The sequence below is a fragment of the Ranitomeya variabilis genome, chromosome 8 (genome assembly GCF_051348905.1).
Source record: "Ranitomeya variabilis isolate aRanVar5 chromosome 8, aRanVar5.hap1, whole genome shotgun sequence".
Lineage (NCBI taxonomy): Eukaryota > Metazoa > Chordata > Amphibia > Anura > Dendrobatidae > Ranitomeya > Ranitomeya variabilis.
Genome location: NC_135239.1, coordinates 167,653,637 through 167,677,715, shown reverse-complemented (window position 1 = coordinate 167,677,715; position 24,079 = coordinate 167,653,637). Strand labels below are relative to the sequence as shown.

At 42.0% G+C, this 24,079-nt stretch overlaps 1 protein-coding gene across 3 annotated transcripts in view; it reads right to left on the bottom strand.

Annotated features, from left to right (window-relative positions):
* Positions 1 to 24,079, bottom strand: part of CACNA1I (calcium voltage-gated channel subunit alpha1 I) — a 566,555-nt gene that overhangs the window by 5,243 nt on the left and 537,233 nt on the right. For 2 of the 3 annotated variants that reach the window (XM_077277427.1, XM_077277429.1), the window contains exons 33-34: positions 3,197 to 3,371; positions 10 to 206 (exon numbers count right to left, since the gene is read on the bottom strand). In XM_077277427.1, the coding sequence (XP_077133542.1) occupies positions 10 to 206; positions 3,197 to 3,371 (372 nt within the window). The remainder of the gene's footprint in view (positions 1 to 9; positions 207 to 3,196; positions 3,372 to 24,079) is intronic. The other variant, XM_077277430.1, reaches the window with a different exon arrangement.

Below are 24,079 nucleotides of genomic sequence, written 5' to 3'. Positions count from 1 at the left end.
ACAACTTACCTGCCTAAGAAGTGCACAGTTGACATCGGTTGAATGTAGTGTTGCCCAAGAATCTGGAGGAGAAAGTTTGGGGAGACTATTCTTGAGCGTCTGATCTTCTGAATCAGAATCTGTGTTAGGTATAGATGGATGGAAGAACTCTGCAGGGACTGGTAAAAGGGGAATCAATGAGTCTGATGGGCAAGGCTGCGAAGAAACTGGAGGAGCAAAAATTCAGAATGGGAAGTGAAAAAATAAACGGTTAGTATCACTGTCATGGCAAGCTTGTTTCTAATTCTGCAATGCAAGGCTATATATTATTATTATTACTATTATTATTATTAGTGGTAGTTGTTATTTTAAAACAGATAGGTCTACATTTTTCAAGACAAAATTTTTAACTTTATAATATATTATGATTTTGTCTGTCCGGAGTTGAGAATTGGAGGCTCCATGGTGGAGACTTCCCGTCAAATATAAGAAGGCATGAACCAAAGAAACTCCTAAAGAAAGTAACAGGAATAATTCCATACAAACAAATTAAGCAAAGTGTTGGTCTGCAAAGGACCTTGTTCACAGCCAGAATTTGAAAATTAAAGTGGCATATCTAAAAATGGTGTTAAATTGATCTAAAGAAAGTCAATTATAAAGTTAAACAAAAGTAAGATATGGCAAATGTGTCATCTATCATTATAATAAACTTGGTGCATCCATTCTTGTTCTAAACTGTCTAAATTAAAGACAATACTAATAATTGTTCTTCAGTATGAAAGGAAATCTATCGAGTAGTGGACAACTCCTTTAAGGCATGTAGCTAAAGGCATTGCTAAGATGATGGTAGGGCCCAAATATAGCAGGCTTTTTGTGACCTCAGTCACAGAGGGCAGCATTATGTGGTGGCAGACATGCTGATTTCAGTTGTCTGTGTCACACGCGGGGGTGGGACAGGTGGATTGTGGGCCCATTGTGAAACGGGACCGAGCTTGCCTAGGAGGGGTGTAGCTAAGCAGCCACCTGGTTTTCACTCTACCTCCTGATGGTGGATTCAGGCTTCAACTGCCAGGTACCATTCCTAGGCAGCCCCTGGTACCGCAGCTGCCAGGCCCAAGGGTCGGGTTCGCTGTCACAGACTGGAATCAGAGTCACAGACAAGGCTGGATTCACAACCTGTTCAGACAGGTGCGGCTTCAATGCTCAGATATCGACATAGCAGCTTTATATTCAGGGTCTGGCGGTGCAACTACAGAGTTCAGGTACCGCCAGAGCAGCTTCACGTTTAAGATACCGCCAGTGTGGATTCAGTGGTCAAGTACTGCTGAAACGGCTTCAGGGTAACACACACTATACAGGAATACGGGAACAGAATCAAGATAACAAACTAACTTTAATAGAATAGAACGGGGCACCTGGCAACATACAGTTGCCCACAAGAGTTGTGAGGAAACTACAGGGGTTGCTCAGGCACCTCCTTACTGGGAGGGTGCCTTATATACTAGATGCCTCCCAGCTATTGGCTGGGGGCATCTTCAAGGTGCATATGATGCCCCTTTAAGAACATGGGAGCAAGCGCCACTGAAAAGCCTGTGCGGCATTCACAGGAAGCATGAGACGTGGAAGTCACCGTGTGGCTAGGGTAATGAGTATGTTGGCGCTCCTACATGGGGGAGGAAGGAGAACCAAGCAGGGTTGTCGGCATTGGTGTTAATTTCTGTCACTCTTTGCTAATGGTAATTAGTTGTGGAGAACTTCGGGTATGTGCACAAGTAGGTGGGATGTCTGCGGATTTTTCCGCACCTGTTTTTGTAAATCCGCAGGTAAACCACACTGCGGATTTACTGCGGAATTACCGCGGATTTACTGCGGTTTTCTGTGCGGATTCCACCTGCGGTTTTACACATGTGGATTCCTATTGTGGAGCAGGTGTAAACCACAGCGGAATCCACATAAAGAATTGACATGCTGCGGAATAAACAGCGCAGCGTTTCTGCGTGTTTTTTTCCGCAGCATGTGCACTGCGGATTTTGTTTTCCATAGGTTCACATGGTACTGTAAACTCATGGAAAACAGCTGCAGATCCGCAGCGTCAAAACCGCTGCGGATCCGCAGCAAAATCCGCACCGTGTGCACATACCCTTACTCTGCACTCCTTGAAGCTGCCAAAGAAGTAAGTTCTCTGAAACTAATTAACATTGACACATAAGTGACAGATCGCTGAAATCAGCATGTCCGCCACTACTTTCTACTGCTCTCCATGAGGACAGTGTAACAGAGGTGACAGGTTCGTAAAAAGCATTGCTTAAGCTGCTATACAATAAAGTCATACACAACATCTTGATGCTAGAAGGAAAAGCTAAGTTTATGATGTCCCATTTGTAATTTCTAAAAATGAGTGATGAGCGAGTGTGTTCGTTACTCAAGTTTTCCGAGCATGCTCGGGTGTTCTTCGAGTATCTTGGGCGTGCTTGTAGATGATGCATGATTTGCGGCTGCTAGACAGCCTGAATACATCTGGGGATTCCCTAACAAACAGGCAATACCTGTATGTGTTCAGGTTGTCTAAAAGCCGCAAATCATGCAGCTGTGGGAACACAAACATAATCTACGAGCACACCCAAGATACTCGGAGAACACTCGAGCATGCTCGGAAAACCTGAGTAATGAGCACACTCGCTCATCACTGCTAAAAATAGCTAAAATCCTGACAATTGCTTCTCAACAGTTCCAATTCTCTCACATAAAGGCCAGAGACTGCACAATATGTAGAGGCTGATGACTTGAGCCTGATTGTTGGTCACCATATCTGTGCAAAGATGAGACACTACACATTTTCCCTTATCCCTCCAGTGGGAAAATCTGTCAGTTTCCAGTCTGTAGTTTCAATGTAGAGAGAAAAAAACTGTTACAAATAACCCAATTCATTCTGCGAATAAAACATTGTGTTGCACTGACTGCAGTGTATTAATTTAGAATTGCGAGGAAAAGCCTGAAAGGATAGAAGTCGTGTTATTGTATGTTTGGTGGACAGAATGCTGGAACATTGCATTTGTAGAGAAACATTGTTATCTAAAGGTCAGTGCCACTCCACAAGAATTGCGTTAGTTCTACAATTTGCCTGAAAACGAGGAGTCATTTTTTTTCTATTTTATAGAAAAGCTTTAGAAGCCAAACCATTTTAAAAGCATTTTCTTCTAAAAGAAACACTCCTCACCTGGGTGGCTTTCTTCTTTGAGCCAACTCTCCCACGACTCTGCTGGGGTTAATGAGACTTTGTCAATCTCACACAGATAGCGATCGGGTGTAGGGGAACCAGGAATGCTTGCAAGAGGGAACAGGTTTTCGCCAAATACTCCAATCCCCAAAGAATCTGGGCTGTCTTGGCCTTCCTTTTTAATAAAATAAATTCATGAGTTTTGCAGACAGCATAATTAAGTCATTAGTAATACAAAATTAGATGTTCAAATCTTTTTGTCATATCACACACTGAAGACTAGTATGTTAAAACAATTTTTAAGGTTTTTTTTTAATGAATGAAAGATAGATTAATATGCATGAGAGACACAAGCAGTCTAAACCACAATCAGTCTAAAATAATGAGCGGACCATTGGAAACACAATATGACAAGACGATTTGGTCGAAAACTTAGAATGAAACAATCTAAACAATAAGTGTAATGATAACTCATGCATCTGCCCCAGGTTGGGTTTCACCCTCTCAGCTTTTCTGGTTGTCCAGGTCAAAATGCAAGACATTTTAAATAAATTGTAATGCTTCCTATGTCCTGTAAATGTGTGATAGTTTTACTTTACGTGGGGATCTGTGTGTCTTTGTCAATTTGTACTCTTTACATTCGTATGTAGAGTTAAGGCACACCCAACATGTGGAACATCTTGCTGTCGGCTCCAAATAAAAACAATTTGTTCTTTCGGTCAAAAAATACATACGATCAGGTGTCACCATGTTCCACAAACATTAAAGGACCCCATGTTTGCTAGACTAATGTTGATTGATCCCACTGACATCATTGGGATGAGACTACAGTCTAGTGTGGATAGGTGTCTCTTGACTCTTGGGAGACTAAAGGATTCGACATGTCCGATTTCCGATGGGCTATGCTTTTGATCAGAGGAGTCTAGCAGGAGCTCTCTCATAGAGAACACGTGAGCACTCGGCCGAGTCAAACTTTCCTGTGTATGGGTGACTCAGGAAAGATAGTTGTCGACTGAACAGCTACTTTTTGTGTACAGAAAAGGCTGTATACAATTCAGCATGATAGGGCATTATCCAGACAAAAATGTGGTGAGTAAAGCGGTCTGACACACCTGATGCAGTTGTGTGAGACACAACATTAATGGAGTTTCAGGATATGATATCCTGCTACTACAGTTCCCCAGGCTGGAGGATCCAAAGTAATATTGAGGTCATAGGAGATGCGGGTATCCTGCACTGCTAGTTGGAGAATCAAGAAAATTCAATACACGACATGTGAGGAAAAGTGCGGATTAATCTCTACGTGTTTCGAAGTACTCTGACTTCTTCATCAGGAGGACCACAAATATACTTTGTTCTTTACCTGATGAACTCAGAGTACTTGAGACGCGTAGAGATTAAACCGCACTTTTCCTCACATGCCTTGTATTGGATTTTCGTGATTCTACAACCAGCAGCACAGGATACCCGCATCTCCTATTACTTCAGTTTTAGTATTACTTGATCTCATGTTGCTTGATCCTAGCAGCTGGTCCACAATTCTGAAATCTATATTCCACAATCCATAGCAAAACATTGTTTGTGCTAATAAATTAATAGTCTATTAATCTGCCACCCCAAACTCTGTCCAAGAACTTCTAGAAAAAAAAAAGATGAATTGTGCTATTGGAGGTTGGATAATTTCAACTTCTTGGGACATATCCATTTACAAAGAGATGAAAGGAAATTAACGGCATCACAATGACATGAGAAGAGGTGGATATGGAATAGGATGATGTTATTTCATGAAGATATGAAGCTCTGTATCCGACATACGTTTCTGAATCTCTCGATTAATTTAACTGGGTTGTATTATATAGGAGATCACTTGGATATGCTATTAACATGGTGATATGTTTGTATGTTGATGTGACCTGGTGGTATGTTGAAAGGGGATGTTTACTACTCGGACAAACCTTCTAAATCCCTACATTTCCAGATTGTAAAATAACACTTCTACTCACTCTTGGTGCAGACGCTGTTCCAGCGGTGTCAGTCCTGGCTCTAGCACTGGCTTCACTCTCCGATCCCATGGATAAATATCCAGAGGAAACTAGGGCTGATGATGCTCTCTCACTTCCTCCAGATGTATGTGATATGTCAGAAGGTAAGGAGAGTGAAGAGAGTGCTCATTGGCCACAGGGATTGCGTGACATAACAATGTCATGTGATTCCTAGGAAAGCCAGTGCCAACACAGTTGAAACTACGCCGGCACCGAAGGTGAGTATAAGTGTTATTTTACCCCCTTTGTGACATGGCCACATTTTTCAAATCTGGCATCACTTTATGTGGCGATAACTCTGGAATGTTTCAACATATCCCAGTAATTTTGAGATCAGCATTTTTCAAACTTTGAATGATTATCCCTTTATTCCAGATAGTCATACCACACAAAACAGTTAATAAATAACATTTCCTTCATATCTACTTTACAACAGCACTATCTTTAAAATGTTCTTTTATTTTGTTAGGATGTTAGAAGCTTTAAAATTGTATTAGTAAGTTTTCATTTTTTCAAGGAAATTTACAAAACATTTTTTTTTAGGGACCTATTGAGTTTTGAAGTGACTTTGGGGGACCTATATATATTGGAAAAAAAAGTGATACCATTAAAAACAGCGCCCCTCAACGTATTCAAAACTGCTTTCAAGTAGATATTAATGTTGAATGTGCTTTTCAGGAATTAATGCAAAGTGACATGACAGGAATGAAAAATGTTATTTTACCATCTAAATGTTTCTAGCTTCAGAACAGGTCACTATAGCCGGTGGACTATAAGGCCATTACTTGGCCATGAATTGCCATGGCAACTTTCAGGACCACACGATCAAGATCTCAGGGTGCTGATGGGGTTAAAGAGGGAGTCGCCACACTCTGTTAACCATCTAGAAGCCGTAGTCACCATTGACAACAGCATCTAAAGGGTTAAATGTCATGGTTGGTGCCAACACTGATCGTAGCTGATGCAGAAGGGTGTCAGACATAGTGTACAGAAAATAGCTGCTGCATTTTCACCTATAGGGGAATGATGTTTACTTATATCTCAGGTCAGTTTTAAGTTATTTTTCGGTGGTCTCTAAGGGGCTACAAAGGGGAAACAGGGATTCAGAAAAAGTTGTCCGAGTAGTGGACAACCCTTATAAGTACAAGTTATTACTATTTCAATATCAGAACAAAGTAGGAATAGTGCATCAGAAATTTGATGCAAGATACCAACATTAATATAATTCCACGTTTCATACGCCAGTTTTGCGCTCTTATGTACACCAAACCACCATTTTAATTCCTTTATATCTTCAAAACAAAACTTACAGCTGTGTCCATCTAATGCAATGTGATCTCATTGGTCTCTCTGGCATTATATTAACCTTTAAAAAACACTAATGTTAACATACTGCTAATCGAAACTTAACAAACTGGTAATGTTTTCTCAATGACAATGACTTGAGTTTAAGGACACATTCAGATGACTATGGCCTCAAAAAATTAATCCATTAAAAACAGATGGAGTCTTGTGGTGCCATCTGTTTTTTAATGGAGACTCATAATTTGAATGGATGATTCTGATTACCCCAAAAAAGGATAAGAATAAAACATGCATTGAGTTTAAAGTGATTGTCCGGTCAGAGGATTTGATAGGTCAGCAATATCAGATTTGCTCCTAAAGATAAGTGATCAATATCATCTGACCGGACAGCTGCTTTAAAGAAATGGTCACAAAGATCGTTTTTTTTTAACTAGAGAGGGCATGAATGGGAAATATCGTCACCTAAATGTTTTCCCAAAAGAGTAACTACCATGATCATTGATCACTTATCCACTCGATAGATGATAGATGTTAGGTTATGTTCTCGTCACATTTCTCTAAGGTGTTCTCCGTTGGGATGGTATGCATTAGTAAGTGTATTGGAAAGCATCAGAAGAATGTGGGTGGGTTCCTCTAAAACAGCGTTCATGAGAGCATTCTGTTGGAGGTATCGATTGAAGAATACTGTTTACGTACATCTCCAACATATAGTCTATAGATGTGACAAGACCAGGCGCCTAGGTTCGTGGAGGTCCAATGTATGACTACAACTCAGAGAAGGCTAAATGCAGGACCAATAGCCAACACTACTAATTTAGCAATGGGTGTAGGTCTCAGCAGTCAGACTTCTGCAAGTCTTCATTTGATATCTGTTCTAGGTTTGCGTACCCTTTGGAAGCATTCTCTGAGAGACTGGAGGAAACCAATTTTTACAGGTATCAGAAAATCCACTGATTTTTTCTGTCCTTCCCGGTCATGAAGATAATCACTATGAGTCATTAAATCTGTATAGTTGTCAAAAAGCTGTTACTAGGAATAGAAAATAAACAACAAAATATCCTCTGGATTGGACATCTATGATGTTGAGATAGATTTAATGCTGGGTATAATTTTGAGAAGTAACAGAAGGCAATCACTTTTGCATCCTGTTTACAAATATTAGCCAGTTGAATAGGACCTGTCACCAGGTAAAAAGTGGCCAGTTTGGCTTTTACTTTATTCAAACTACTCCCATGTATAGCCATTTTTTTTAAAGCTGCCAAACATTTACAGAAACAGAAATAGAATGTTTTATTTATTGATAATTTGTATGATCTTTATCAATGGCACATCGCTCACTGGACTGTTTGAGAGCGCGTCTTTAGGTTACTCTGAATAATTACCCTATGAACACAGATGTCTTGGTAAATACCATAAAAATTAGTACTAAATATAAAGGCCCATAATTATGGCACCATCTGGAGGATTTAAAAAAAATAAGCAAAAAACAGAATACCCAGAGGAGCAGTAAAATAAGAGAAACAAAACTGACCACTTTTGACCTGGTGATCAGCACAAGTTTGGAAATATAGAACAACTAGAGTTGTTTGTTTTGTCTTGTTTTTTTCTCCCTAGAAGATATCATGCAGTGATGCTTGAAAGTTTATGAACCCTTCAGAATTTTCCATATTTCTTTATAAAATTTACCTAAATCTACAACAGATGTTCACACAAATTCTAGAAGTACCGTAGATAAAGAAAACCATAACAAACAAATGATTAAAAGATACTAGGATTTGTCTTTTTTATTATGAGAAAAATGATCCAATATCACATGTCTGTGAGAGTCAAAAGTATGTGAACCTTTGACTTCAGTATATGGTGTGGTCCTATTGTGCAACAATAATTGCATCTAAACATTTCAGGTAATTGTTGACTAGTCATGCACATCGACTTGGAGGAATTTTGCCTATTGCTCCCTAAAAAAACAGCTTCAACTCTGATATATTGGTCAGTTTCCCCCCATAAACTGCTCATTTCAGGTCCTTTCACAACATTTCTATAGACTTTAGGTCAAGACTTTGACTTGGTATTTCCAAAACGTTACCTTTATTCTCTTTTAACCATTTATTTATTGAGCGACTTGGGGCATTGTTTTGCTGCAATCTCTTGATATTCTTCTCATGGACAATATCCTGACATTTTTCTTCAAAATTTGCTGATAAAATTCAGAATTTATTGTCCCATCAATGATGGCAGCCGTCCTGGTCCAGAAACTGGAAAACAGGTCCAAACCATGATACTACCACCACTGTGTTTCACAGATGGGTGAAGATTTTTATGCTATAATGGAGTGTCTTTCTTTCTCCAAACAAACCTTTCATGTTGGTATTATTTATCTACAAAACATTGCTAAAGATCATCTGGACAAGCCAAGTGATTTTAGGAAAAAACTGCAGATGAACAGCAATGTTTGTGTTGTGAATTAGACTTTTTGGCTCCCTCTTGTGGTTACTAGTGATATGACTCTGGGATTTTCTTCCCTCAGTTTGCACCCAGCTGGGTCGTTACTTCAGGGGTGTTGCTATATAAACCTCCTGGAACCTTAGTCCAGTGCCTGGCATCGTTGTAATCAGACACATTCTGCTTGCTCCTATCTGCTGGTCCTGGTTCGTGCAAAATTAAGCTAAGTCCTGCTTCTTTGTTTTTTGGGTTATTTGCTTGCTCTCATTTTTGTCCAGCTTGTACTAAATGTGATTCCTGATCTTGCTGGAAGCTCTAGGGGGCTGGTGTTCTCCCCCCGGGCTGTTAGACGGTTCGGGGGTTCTTGAATTTCCAGTGTGGATATTTTTGATAGGGTTTTTGCTGACCATATAAGTTATCTTTCTATATTCTGCTATTAGCTAGTGGGCCTCTCTTTGCTAAATACCTAGCTCATTCTTATGTTTGTCTTTTCCTCTTACCTCACGGTTATTATTTGTTGGGGGCTTGTATCCAACTTTTGGGGTCTATTCTCTGGAGGCAAGAAAGGTCTTTCTTTTCCCTTCTAGGGTTAGCTAGTTCCCCGGCTGGCGCGAGACGTCTAGAACCAACGTAGGAACGTTCCCCGGCTGCTGTTATTTGTGGTGCTAGGATTAGATATATGGTCAGCCCAGTTACCACTGCCCTATGAGCTGGTTTTTTGTGTTTGCAGACTTAGAAATTATTTCTGAGACCCTCTGCCATTGGGGTCATAACAGTATGCCAGGCCAACATTGAATGTTTAATGCATTGCAGAAGTGGGATAATAAGAAAGGAAATTCTGAGTTTTTTTTTTTTTTTTCTTTCCTCTCTTCCTCCCCTTTATCTTTGAGTGGCTTGTGCTTGCTGCAGACATGAATGTCCAGACCTTGATTACAAGTGTAGACCAGCTGGCAGCTCGTGTGCAGGGCATACAAGATTTTGTTACCAGTAGTCCTATGTCTGAACCTAAAATACCTATTCCGGAATTGTTTTCTGGAGACCGATTTAGGTTTACGAATTTCAAGAATAATTGTAAATTGTTTCTTTCTCTGAGACCCCGTTCATCTGGAGATTCAGCTCAGCAAGTTAAAATTGTTATTTCTTTTTTACGGGGCGACCCTCAGGATTGGGCTTTCTCACTAGCGCCAGGAGATCCGGCATTGGCAAATATTGATGCATTTTTTCTGGCGCTCGGATTGCTTTACGAGGAACCCAATCTTGAAATTCAGGCAGAAAAAGCCTTGCTGGCTATTTCTCAGGGTCAGGATGAAGCTGAAGTGTATTGCCAAAAATTTCGGAAATGGTCCGTGCTTACTCAGTGGAATGAGTGTGCTCTGGCTGCAAATTTCAGAAATGGCCTTTCTGAAGCCATTAAGAATGTGATGGTGGGTTTCCCCATTCCTACAAGTCTGAATGATTCTATGGCGCTGGCTATTCAAATTGACCGGCGTTTGCGGGAGCGCAAAACCGCTAATCCTCTGGTGGTGTTGTCTGAACAAACACCTGATTTAATGCAATGTGATAGAATTCAGACTAGAAATGAGCGGAAAAATCATAGACGTCAGAATGGGTTGTGTTTTTACTGTGGTGATTCTACACATGTTATATCAGCATGCTCTAAACGCCTAACAAGGGTTGTTAGTCCTGTTGCCATTGGTAATTTGCAACCTAAATTTATTTTGTCTGTGACTTTAATTTGCTCTTTGTCTTCTTACCCTGTTATGGCGTTTGTGGATTCAGGTGCTGCCCTGAGTCTTATGGATCTGTCATTTGCCAAGCGCTGTGGTTTTGTTCTTGAACCGTTAGTAAATCCTATTCCTCTTAGAGGTATTGATGCTACGCCATTGGCGGAAAATGAACCGCAGTTTTGGACGCAGGTGACCATGTGCATGACTCCTGAACATCGGGAGGTGATTCGTTTTCTTGTTCTGCATAAAATGCATGATTTGGTCGTTTTGGGTCTGCCATGGTTACAGACCCACAATCCAGTCTTGGATTGGAAGGCAATGTCTGTGTCAAGTTGGGGCTGTCAGGGAATTCATGCTGATTCCCCGCCGGTGTCTATTGCTTCCTCTACTCCTTCGGAAGTTCCTGAGTATTTGTCTGATTATCAGGATGTATTCAGCGAGTCCAGATCCAGTGCTCTGCCTCCTCATAGGGACTGTGACTGCGCCATAGATTTGATCCCAGGTAGTAAATTTCCTAAGGGAAGATTATTTAATCTGTCTGTACCTGAGCATGCCGCAATGCGTTCGTATATCAAGGAGTCTCTGGAGAAGGGGCATATCCGTCCATCCTCTTCCCCTCTTGGTGCGGGATTCTTTTTTGTGGCCAAGAAGGACGGATCTTTGAGACCTTGTATAGACTATCGGCTTCTGAATAAAATCACTGTTAAATTTCAGTATCCTTTGCCTCTGTTGTCGGACTTGTTTGCCCGGATTAAAGGTGCCAAGTGGTTCACCAAGATAGATCTTCGTGGTGCGTACAACCTTGTGCGCATTAAGCAAGGAGATGAATGGAAGACTGCATTTAATACGCCCGAAGGTCATTTTGAGTACTTGGTGATGCCTTTTGGGCTCTCTAATGCTCCCTCAGTGTTTCAGTCCTTAATGCATGATATTTTCCGGAAGTATCTGGATAAATTTATGATTGTTTATCTGGATGATATTCTGGTTTTCTCTGAAGATTGGGACTCACATGTGGAGCAGGTCAGGATGGTGTTTCAGGTTTTGCGTGAGAATGCTTTGTTTGTTAAAGGCTCAAAGTGTCTCTTTGGAGTACAGAAGGTTCCCTTTTTGGGGTTTATTTTTTCCCCTTCTGCTGTGGAGATGGACCCAGTCAAGGTCCGAGCTATTCATGAGTGGACTCAACCCACGTCAGTTAAGAGTCTTCAGAAGTTCTTGGGTTTTGCTAACTTCTACCGTCGTTTTATCGCTAATTTTTCTAGCGTTGTTAAACCTTTGACGGATATGACCAAGAAAGGTTCTGATGTTGCTAACTGGGCTCCTGCTGCCGTGGAGGCGTTCCAGGAGTTGAAGCGCCGGTTTACTTCGGCACCTGTTTTGTGCCAGCCTGATGTCTCACTTCCTTTTCAGGTCGAAGTGGATGCTTCTGAGATTGGGGCAGGGGCTGTTTTGTCACAGAGAGGCCCTGGTTGCTCGGTAATGAAACCATGTGCTTTCTTCTCTAGGAAGTTTTCGCCTGCTGAGAGGAATTATGATGTTGGCAATCGGGAGTTACTGGCCATGAAGTGGGCATTTGAGGAGTGGCGTCATTGGCTCGAGGGTGCTAAGCATCGTGTGGTGGTCTTGACTGGTGATCACAAAAATTTGATGTATCTCGAGTCTGCTAAACGCCTGAATCCTAGACAGGCCCGCTGGTCATTGTTTTTCTCCCGTTTTGACTTTGTGGTCTCGTATTTACCAGGTTCAAAGAATGTGAAGGCTGATGCTCTTTCAAGTAGCTTTGTGCCTCACTCTCCTGGAGTCACAGAACCTGTTGGTATTCTTAAAGAGGGAGTTATTTTGTCAGCCATTTCTCCTGATTTGCGACGTGTGTTGCAGAGATTTCAGGCTGGTAGACCTGACTCTTGTCCACCTGACAGACTGTTTGTTCCTGATAAGTGGACCAGCAGAGTCATTTCCGAGGTTCATTCCTCGGTGTTGGCAGGTCATCCGGGAATTTTTGGCACCAGTGATCTGGTGGCTAGGTCCTTTTGGTGGCCTTCCTTGTCACGGGATGTGCGGTCATTTGTGCAGTCCTGTGGGACTTGTGCTCGAGCTAAGCCTTGCTGTTCTCATGCCAGCGGGTTGCTCTTGCCCTTGCCTGTCCCGAAGAGGCCTTGGACACACATTTCCATGGATTTCATTTCTGATCTCCCGGTGTCTCAGGGTATGTCTGTCATCTGGGTGGTATGTGATCGCTTTTCGAAAATGGTCCATTTGGTGCCTTTGCCTAAGCTGCCTTCCTCTTCCGATCTGGTTCCGGTGTTCCTTCAGAATGTGGTTCGTTTACACGGCATTCCTGAGAATATTGTGTCTGACAGAGGATCCCAGTTTGTTTCCAGGTTCTGGCGATCCTTTTGTGCTAGGATGGGCATTGATTTGTCGTTCTCGTCTGCCTTTCATCCTCAGACTAATGGAAAAACTGAGCGAACTAATCAGACTCTGGAGGCTTACTTGAGGTGTTTTGTTTTGGCAGATCAGGATGATTGGGTGACCTTCTTGCCGTTGGCTGAGTTTGCCCTTAATAATCGGGCTAGTTCCGCTACTTTGGTTTCGCCATTTTTCTGCAACTCTGGTTTCCATCCTCGTTTTTCCTCGGGACATGTGGAGCCTTCTGACTGTCCTGGGGTGGATTCTGTGGTGGATAGGTTGCAGCAGATCTGGGTGTGGGTCCCCGACTTCGTGTTGGGGATTTGGTGTGGCTGTCTTCTCGATTTGTTCCTATGAAGGTCTCCTCTCCTAAATTTAAGCCTCGCTTCATCAGTCCTTACAAGATATTGGAAATCCTTAATCCAGTGTCCTTTCGCTTGGATCTTCCGGTTTCGTTTGCCATTCACAACGTGTTCCATAGGTCTTTGTTGCGACGCTACGTTGTGCCTGTGGTTCCTTCTGCTGAGCCTCCTGCTCCGGTGTTGGTTGAGGGCGAGTTGGAGTACATGGTTGAGAAGATCTTGGATTCTCGTCTCTCCAGACGGAGGCTTCAGTATTTGGTCAAGTGGAAGGGCTATGGTCAGGAGGATAATTCCTGGGTGGTTGCCTCTGATGTGCATGCGGCCGATTTAGTTTGTGCCTTTCACGCTGCTCATCCTGATCGCCCTGGTGGTCTTGGTGAGGGTTCGGTGACCCCTCCTTAAGGGGGGGGTACTGTTGTGAATTAGACTTTTTGGCTCCCTCTTGTGGTTACTAGTGATATGACTCTGGGATTTTCTTCCCTCAGTTTGCACCCAGCTGGGTCGTTACTTCAGGGGTGTTGCTATATAAACCTCCTGGAACCTTAGTCCAGTGCCTGGCATCGTTGTAATCAGACACATTCTGTTTGCTCCTATCTGCTGGTCCTGGTTCGTGCAAAATTAAGCTAAGTCCTGCTTCTTTGTTTTTTGGGTTATTTGCTTGCTCTCATTTTTGTCCAGCTTGTACTAAATGTGATTCCTGATCTTGCTGGAAGCTCTAGGGGGCTGGTGTTCTCCCCCCGGGCCGTTAGACGGTTCGGGGGTTCTTGAATTTCCAGTGTGGATATTTTTGATAGGGTTTTTGCTGACCATATAAGTTATCTTTCTATATTCTGCTATTAGCTAGTGGGCCACTCTTTGCTAAATACCTAGCTCATTCTTATGTTTGTCTTTTCCTCTTACCTCACGGTTATTATTTGTTGGGGGCTTGTATCCAACTTTTGGGGTCTATTCTCTGGAGGCAAGAAAGGTCTTTCTTTTCCCTTCTAGGGTTAGCTAGTTCCCCGGCTGGCGCGAGACGTCTAGAACCAACGTAGGAACGTTCCCCGGCTGCTGTTATTTGTGGTGCTAGGATTAGATATATGGTCAGCCCAGTTACCACTGCCCTATGAGCTGGTTTTTTGTGTTTGCAGACTTAGAAATTATTTCTGAGACCCTCTGCCATTGGGGTCATAACAGTTTGTTTTGGAGAGTAATTCCTTTTTTGCAATTCTGCCATGCACACCATTGTTGTTCAGTATCTCCTGATGATGGGCTTGGGATTCTCTGTGACATTGCAGAACATAATATGCTTTGCATCTCAAGTAAACTTTGTAGGTCGACCACTCCTGGAGAGAGTGATAAAAGTCTTGAAGTTCCTTCATTTGTACACAATATGCCTGACTGTGGATTGGTGCAGTCCAAACTCTTTAGAGATGGTTTTAAAAATATGTTCCAGCCAGATATGCATCACAAACTCCAAGGTCCTCAGAATTCTCTTTTGTTTGAGCTTTGAAACCCTTCCACAAATGTGTGGTCAAGACCAGGAATTCATAGATTCTTGTTTCTCAAATAATACAGTTTGCCCAATCACAACTAATTGTCATACCATTGATTGAAAACAACACAAACAAATGTCACCTTATACTTATCTGTTAATCCTAGAGGTTCACACACAAACATGTGTTACTGGATCATTTTCCTCAATAAAAAATGTCAAAGTTTTAACATTATTGATTAATTTACTTGATTTGATCCGATTTGCATCAAACAAATTATATGCTGGTCTTCAGACAATACGTGACTGAAGCCTGGATCCCAACACCAATTATTTGTGAATATAAAAACAACTGAGTGGCGCCTAGTATTAAAGGGTTACTATTATTGCTGCAAATACAACAGTTACCACCATTAACTGTATAGTGAGGAAAAATCAACCTAGAAAATGGATATAAACTATCCGTATTCGCGCTAATAGAACCCTAGTGTTAAAATGTACATAAATAGATAAATAAATGCCAAAAGATACCGCCTGAGATGGATTTATAACCAAAGATCACACCTCTCCATGCAGGTGAAAGGAATGGTCAGATAATAGATGAAGTGTTTCTAAATATGTTGAATAACACCAGCAATCTTACCTAAAAGAAGCGTTCATAATCACAGGCAAGATGCTTGATTGCAGGCTTTGTTTCCCCACGCTGGATAAGGTGCTTGGTTGAATAAGGTGCTTGCAGGTTGTGTTCTCCAGCGGCGGCTATTGGCGTGACACTGAAGATAATGGTGACTGGTTCTTACTCATATACGCCAGCTGCCTCGGCCGATAGCAGCATGGCGTTAAGAGGAGCTCGCACTGGTAGCGACGTATACTCTTACGTGCAGGCCGGTGTCCTTTCAAGTGCGCAAAGTGAAAGCGGCGCCGAGAAAGGACCTGCGTGCCGGTGTGAGTGACGTGTCCGCCCACGTGACTGAAAGTGCGCTACGGATGGCGGTAGGGACCACAAAAGTCAACGCGTTTCGGAGACGTCTGTCTCCTTCCTCAGGAATCTGTACCAACCAATTATTTGTGTTTAGGGTTATTGGGATGTGACAAGCAGAAAATTCAAGCATTTTGTAAGAAGAAATTTTGGGCTGTCAACATGAAGAATGAAAAATATCCTTATATAATGGTATTTGGCCTTAACATATTGCTATGTGAACAGTGGATGAATATGCTTTTAGACAGGTCTATATGCTCCACTTCTCTCCTGTCCTGTATCTTTCAAAGAAGAAATGAAGGAATAGCCTGTTCTATAGAAACATCTACCACTGGAGTGTGTTGACAGGATTTAATCATTATATTGTGAATCGACCATGCATGTTCCATTTTCAGGGGTACGTTCCTCTGGTTGTTTCTGAACTAGAAACTTATTTTTAAAAAAGTTATTGGACTTTTAATGAACAGTGAGGTTGACTTTACTTTACTAAAATGATTTTTTAGAGTGCAATGTGGATTTCATCTTTTTTATTTAACTAAAAACACCTTGATATGTTTGGGAGAACCTTTTAGTTTTCATAATTTTTTGCTTTCTTCATTTTGTCCCGTTGTTTTAAGTAAAAGAGGAACTATTAGCTATTTTGATATTTCTGTTAAACACGTACAAGACAGTCCCAAGATTGCAAGCTAGATAGGAACTATGAGTTTGTTCGTGACCCAAATTTGTAAGCAAGTTGGAACACCTCATTGCTGACCTCTCAGGCCACTCTGATGCTTGTTTCACGCTTGATTCTTCTTTATGTCGTAGTGCACAGCATGCCTAGCATCTTCACTATAGGCTAGGACCTCCAGTCGGTCCATGACCCAGAAGTTACTGCACATAAAAAGATTGCGACATTACAATCTTATGATGTGCCGTGACTTCCAGGGCATGGGCTTGACCAAAAGTCCTGGCCTATAGTGAAGGGGCCAGGGATGTGGCACATGACAAGGACCAGACAGCGGGCAGAAGCATGGCTGGAATGGTGAGTATTTAATTTTTTTAACCAATACTCATCTCATCTTTTACCTCTACTGCCAACTCGATGCCTCGCATCATAAGTCGCATCTACTGGCTCTTCATTATAGGCCAGGACTAACGTCTGGGTCCGGACCTCAGAAGTAACTTGGCGTAATAAAGTCACAGCGCATGTCTTCACATCATGACGTCACACCCTTGCAACAAGAGTGACCCTGGAAGTCTTTGCCTATGGTGAAGAGCCTGGAGATGCGGAGCGCAACGGCAGAAAGAAGAGGACCAAAAAGTGGGCGGTAAGCAGTGGGAGGCTGGACAGGTGAGCACTGAGCGAGACCAAGTTTCAAAATATACTGTGGTGAACATGTAGCTACAGCTGTTACAAATCTGCATTTTCACTGCAGTGATAAGTCACATATCAAATCGGCAAATATCAAAACTTCTAGAAACCATCTTGACAGCCTGGACTAACACTATGGTAAATACAATGTGTTCGCTTACCGGACAAATATCTAGTTTATTGGGACAAACATCGGGGATTGTCTGACTGTAGGAGAAGAAGGACTAAGCAATTTAAGCAGTTTATGGTTTAGACTTTAAGCAGCTTAAGTCTTGGAGAATGTATGGAGCGTGGAAAGCCACATGTGGCTACCAGAGGGTTAGTGATAGGAAGCCTGCCATCACCATCAATATATAACTTCTCGAGGTTTCTCGTTTGATTTTTTTATACTGTAATTATATTTAGACTTAATTTAATTTAAATTGTTTTCCTGAATATAATATATTGGGGACCTGTCACTTTTATGTTTGTCAGATGTATTTTTTAAGAGATTTTGTGATTTAAACTATTACAAATACAAATGATAAACCTTTACGTTTTTCTATGAGGTAAGAGACCTAGTCAGCAGCTTCCACACCCCCTTAACATACCCAGGAGTCACTTAAAAATAGATGTTATGACAAAGAAAAAAACATCTCACAGACAAAATCCAAGAAAAAACAAACAAACACATTGCTCTTACACATTGCACATATACCAGATTGTGCTCCGGCTCATTTATTTGGTTTTGTTGTAGTTTGTTGCACTTTGTGCAAATAGGAGCGTAGCTTCCCATGGCCTGCTCTGTACTTATTCACATTGAGTTTGGCTGATACAAGGTAAGGTTTTAATACCAGAGACAGGATAGGACTGCCCCGATTGGGTATACCTTGTCGCTGAAGGATAGCTTTTATGTTATCTTTATGAAAATCGTGTTAACTAAGTACCCTATGTTATATACATGTACTATTGCTGTTTACTTATTTATTTACTATTGTGTTGTCCCATCAGTACAAATTTGGGCATATAGCCGTCACCCAGTTCTTCAGGGTTCAGAGCTGCTTAGAAGCAGAAGACCTCACTCTGGAGGACTCTGCCTGTCCATTTATTTCATGAACATCTGAAAGACTGTCATGTACTACATTTCTGCTGCAGTAGCTCTAAACTTTAATTTCTATGTCAGACAAATTGTGTCTGTGTTGTATGGAGATGGACCAGCTACCACTGAAGACAGCAATGCTGCTGTGGTATTGATTGTGAATAATATATTGTTCCTGATATGTTTCCTTGTGGTAACAATTGTTAATTGCCTTGGAGGTTGCAGTACTAGCTCACGGTCACAAGATGTCACAGTCTAGAATGTAGGTGAAAGGTTAATTCTGCCAGCAACACAGCAGGCACAGAAACAATATGAGAGTTAAGTCAAGCCCATTAAGGGGGGAAGGGGGTTGGGAATCTTTGGTTAGTGTGAGGAACTGGGAAGTAGTGTTCAGTTAAGGTAACGTTACACTTAACGATTTACCAACGATCACGACCAGCGATATGACCTGGCCGTGATCGTTGGTAAGTCGCGTGGTCGCTGGAGAGCTGTCACACAGACAGCTCTCCAGCAACCAACGATGCTGAAGTCCCCGGGTAACCAGGGTAAACATCGGGTTACTAAGCACAGGGCCGCGCTTAGTAACCCAATGTTTACCCTGGTTACTATTGTAAATGTGTCAGCGCCGGCCTTAAAGCAGAGCACAGCGTGACGTCACCGCTGTGCTTTACAGCCGGCGCTCACAGTCAGTGCGGGAAGCTGACGGCGAGGGACGTGACAGACACCGGAATGTAAGTATGTAGTGTTTTTTTTTTTTTTACATTTACAATGGTAACCAGGGTAAACATCGGGTTACTAAGCGCGGCCCTGCGCTTAGTAACCCGATATTTACCCTGGTTACCAGTGAAGACATCGCTGGATCGGCGTCACACACGCCGATGCAGCGATGACAGCGGGTGATCAGCGACCAAAAAAAGGTCCTGATCATTCGCATCGACCAACGATCTCCCAGCAGGGGCCTGATTGTTGGTCGCTGTCACGCATAACGATTTCGTTAACGATATCGTTGCTACGTCACAAAAAGCAACGATATCGTTAACGAAATTGTTATGTGTGACGGTACCCTTAGAGAAAGTGTGGTGAAGTGACAGCAGTCGCAAGTGATAGGCTAATCGGGACAATGTGGGCCTAATAATCTGGGCAGTGATTTGCCAAAGAACCCTTCCGTGTGAATCTACCTACCAGCCTGGGAACCTTCAGAACCTTGAAATGGATGTCAAAGCACTTGGGCGCACTCAGTTTGTGAAATTACAGGGAAATATGGATTCAAACTTTAAGAGGCAGGAGTTGATGCAATCTCGGTGCACTATTAGTGGTGGAGAAAAATTCCTAGTGCTATAGAAGTTGGGAAGAGGGATGCTCTACCCATACAGAAAACCAGGGCTGAAGTTGTTTCTGGTACCTGTGGAAAAGATGACAACCCGTTGGGCCTTATCCTTTATGCCTGTTTGTAAAGACAGCCAGTTGTCAAGTAAAAGTTTGATAGTTTTTACGAATACCATGTCCCCTGGATTGATTACTGCCAAGGTTCCAGAAAAGGGAGACATGAAGCCAATGGAGGTCTGTGGGCCAGATGTCATGAGTGTGTCATGCCAACCTGGAAGATCTGGGGGTAGAAGATCACTGTGTATTGTGAATCGCAGATCTTCCATTTAGAGTATTTGGATCCCATATTAAATGAATTTGGTTTCCTTTGGTGCTAAAGAGGTTGACAACCCTTTCTATGCTGGTCAAAAACATGCAGCTCCATTTTAGCTTCTTCTGATTTGGTTGTTAACTCTTCCTACAAAACCTGGCTAGACACTCTGTGTCCTGCTAGTGAAATCTCTCCTTCCTTGCTCTTAGGAGATGCTGTGCTGAATAGGAGTTCATTGTTGCTATTGGAGATTTGTCTTACTGTGCTGTGTGCTAAAGCACAATAGTTGAAGTTTGGAGTTGGAGTTGTGGTGTTCTGTAATTTGCTGTTGTGCGTGGTTGTTTATCTCCTAGTCCCTGTTTCCATTTAGTTTATTCTTCCCAGTCCTATCCTCTTCTCAGTTGTTGGTTAGTGCTTTTGTATAATAGAGGTTTTCTGTTATCTCTGTTTTGTCTTTGTGTCTGGTTTACCTTTCATTTCTGTCCCATGCCTCATGGGGTGGGGAAGAGATAGATTAGGGTTTTTACAGGAGCATAGTAAGGTCAGAGACTCGGGCCTCTCTACCTTTAAGAGTACCCCTGGGACAGGGATAGTTAGGGTCCCAGCTGCAGGGACAGTTTGATGTCCCTTTTCCTTACTGAAATCCATCACAGTGTGACACCAGAAGTAAGTGTGATGCACCCCACACACAGCATGACTACCTCGCTTGGGCATCTTATAGTGTCACCAATTAACAGAGAAAAAGAAAGAACGATTCCAGCTTTTTGTTTGATAAAATATTTTTCCATGTTTATTCAAGAAAATGTAAGAAATCCATGTGTACAAGCAAGGGACAGGAACACAATATAGTGACAGGCTTCAAATGCAAACAGCAGTCAGTTTTCCTCAAGGCATTTTCAGGCCTCTTCTTCAGGCCTTGAGGAAGAAACCCGTTTGCGTTCGAAACGTGTTGCCATATTGTGTTCCTGTCCCTTGCTTGTATCCACATGGACTTCTTAAAGGGACTCTGTCACCTGAATTTGGCGGGCCCTTTGTCCGGTCTGATGGGCGGTGTTTTCAGGTCTTTTATTCACCCCTTCCTTTCCCGCTGGCCGCAATAGTGTCTTGAATTGCAGCTGTTTTCCTCCGTAGTACATGCGTGCGCAAAGCAATCTTGCCTTGCGCACGCGCAGTATGCTTTGCCCAACTGCGGGCAAAGCCGAAAAGCAGTAGTGCGTATGAGCCACTGCACTATGTCCCGGAAGTATTTCGCTGTGCTATATTTCTCTGCTGTATCTGTGCATCATGAATCGTGGTATGTGTTAAAGAGGGGGGCCCACTGAGACTCTTTCGCCCGGGGCCCTCAAAAACCTGGAGCAGGCCCTGGCTTCACTGATTGGTCACGCCCCGTCGAAACAATCAGCGACAGGCGCAGTCCGGCCGCGAATTGGCGCGGAATTTGAACCACGCGTCGCTAATTGGTTGCGCCCGGCCGGCCGAATCCTGTGTATAAATTGCGTTATTCTGAAAACTTCATAAATAAACTACATACATACATATTCTAGAATACCCGATGCGTTAGAATCGGGCAACCATCTAGTAATATATATTCGATTTGCATTAAACAAATTTCATGTGAATCGAATTTCCTGGTCAAATTCAAGCAAACTGCCATCTTGAAATTTCGGCAGATTCACTGATCACTAGCTATTTGCTTATTGTGTTCACAGCTACCAATGACAAAGATGTCACTCCTATAATATCATTTTAGACAGAAAGGTATGTAACAACACTTTTGATAAAAAAAAATGATGCTGTACATTTTGAAGAGATAAGGAAGGAAAAAGTAAATGAAAAGATGCTGTGTATTCCGTTGTGTGGTTTTGCTTTAGAGCAAAGTGTGTTATACAGACCTATGCTGTCTGCAGATCAGGCAGCATACTGACCAATGTACTTCAATGGAGCTGTTAAGAAGACAATTTTATTTCACATGGACCGACTGAACCTAGCCTATGTGTGGAAAAAATAGCAGCATGAACTATTCTCTTCCAAATATTTGATGAGACTCGCCCATTCAAGTTGGTTCATAATGGGTGCATAAAGAAAAAATCAGATCCCTTATGGATCATCTGCATTGCATCCAATTTTTACAGATACTTTGCCATTATTAATCAATGTAGCTGTATTTGATTGAGTTTATTTTAAATGTTGATGTATAAATACAGATGTCACAGATGTCACATGGTTGTAAAATTCAGACACACAGATGGCACACAGATAATATGAATGAAAATTGTTCTCAGGTTTTGGAATTTTTCATACGTTCATCTGACCCTGGACTTTTTAATTCAAACTTGCAAGTGTTTTCATTGATAGCTCTCTCTTTGTTTCCAGGGACATAACTGGCAAAGTAACATATAGAAGGTAAGAAAATGTTGTTAGTTGTGCAAGGTCCAGCAGGAAGTACACAGTATGGACAAAAATATTGGGACTCCTATACATTACTTTTACAGGAGCTTTTATGACATTTTGCTCTGAATTCATAGACAAGCCTTGCAGCTAAAAGAACATCCACTATTCTGGGAAAGCTTTCTACAAGATTTTGGAGTCTGCCTGAAGGAATTTTGCCCATTAATCCAGAGGAACATTTGTGATGTTGGATGTGATGTTGGACAAGAGGGACTGACTTGCAATCGTCATTGTAGTTCATCCAAAAGGTGATGGATGGGGTTGACATGAGGCATCTGTGTGGGCCAGTCAACATCTTCGAAACAAACTTCACCCAATTATTCCTTTATGAACCTTGCTGTGTGCCCTGTGTCAGTCATGTTGGACCAGAAAATATCCAACCTTACACTGTTTCCACAAAGTTCAATTGGCCAGAATGTCTCACTATACTGTAACTTTAAAATGTATGTTCACTGTAAGTAAGGGGCATGACCTGATCCCTGATAAACAACCCAATAACATTATCCTTCCTCCACCAAATTTTGCAGTTGGCACAGTGCAGTCAGGTAACATTATCCAGGTTTTTGTCAAACACAGACTTCATCACGCTTCCAGATAGAGGAGCATGCTTTGTCACTCCACAAAGCATGTTTCCACTGGCATTGTGCTTTGTGAGTGTAATGCTCTAGCATCAGGCTTTGTTTCCTTTCCTTCTGGCAGCTCAGATCAGAATTCCCTAAGAGCTTTAAGACAGCATTTCTAAAGCTAATTACTTATGGGAACCCTCCATTGGAGAGATTGGCATTCCCTAAGAGCTTTACGACAGCGTTTTTGATTATTCTGGACTCAGCCCAGAAAACATCTTTTACTTTAGTTTCAGGATGCATCCGTACCATGCTACATCTGAATATATATGCGCATATGTAAATAGCCTTATAGATGTCCAGTTAGTTAGGAGAAAAGGCCTCTTCTGTAAGGGACACCTTGAAAACTGTTCCGAGAAGGCGATTAGTAAAATGCTGGCACAATACTGTCATTTTATTGATTTATACTTAGAAAAAGTTAATTGTGTTGTATTTTGCTCAATTATATTTGTTAATTCTGTTTAAGTGTACATGCATATACTTTTATTTGGTGCTATTAAGAGTAACTGCTGTAATTGTATTTTTTACTTTTACACTGTTTAACTACCATCCTTTTCTTTGTTTTATAAACTGGTTAGTAAATATTCATATTATACTATCTAATCTTTGTGCATGTCTTCTGATTCTTGCTGTACCCCTCGTCCTGTAGCCGCCCTTCATCCATATTTTATGTAGAACTTCAAGCAGGGTACAGCATCACGAAGCAGAATGTGACCAGGATGGTAGTGCCATAGTGTCCCTGTCACTCTCCCGCTGACTCTAAATGCTCCAAGTCTGAGCTTGTCAGCAGGGTTCATACTGAGACAACTTGCAAAATTTGACAGCAATAACATACCAATCGAAGAATGGGCTGATCACAGGCAAAGTACATTATGACTGTACAACCTAGCTGAGGAGCTGCATTCTGACATCATGCTGCATGTGCTAGAGGGAGAAGCCCAGGAAATGGTGACACGCCATCCAGCATCAACATGAAAAACTCTAGAAGGCATTGTGGCCATATTAGA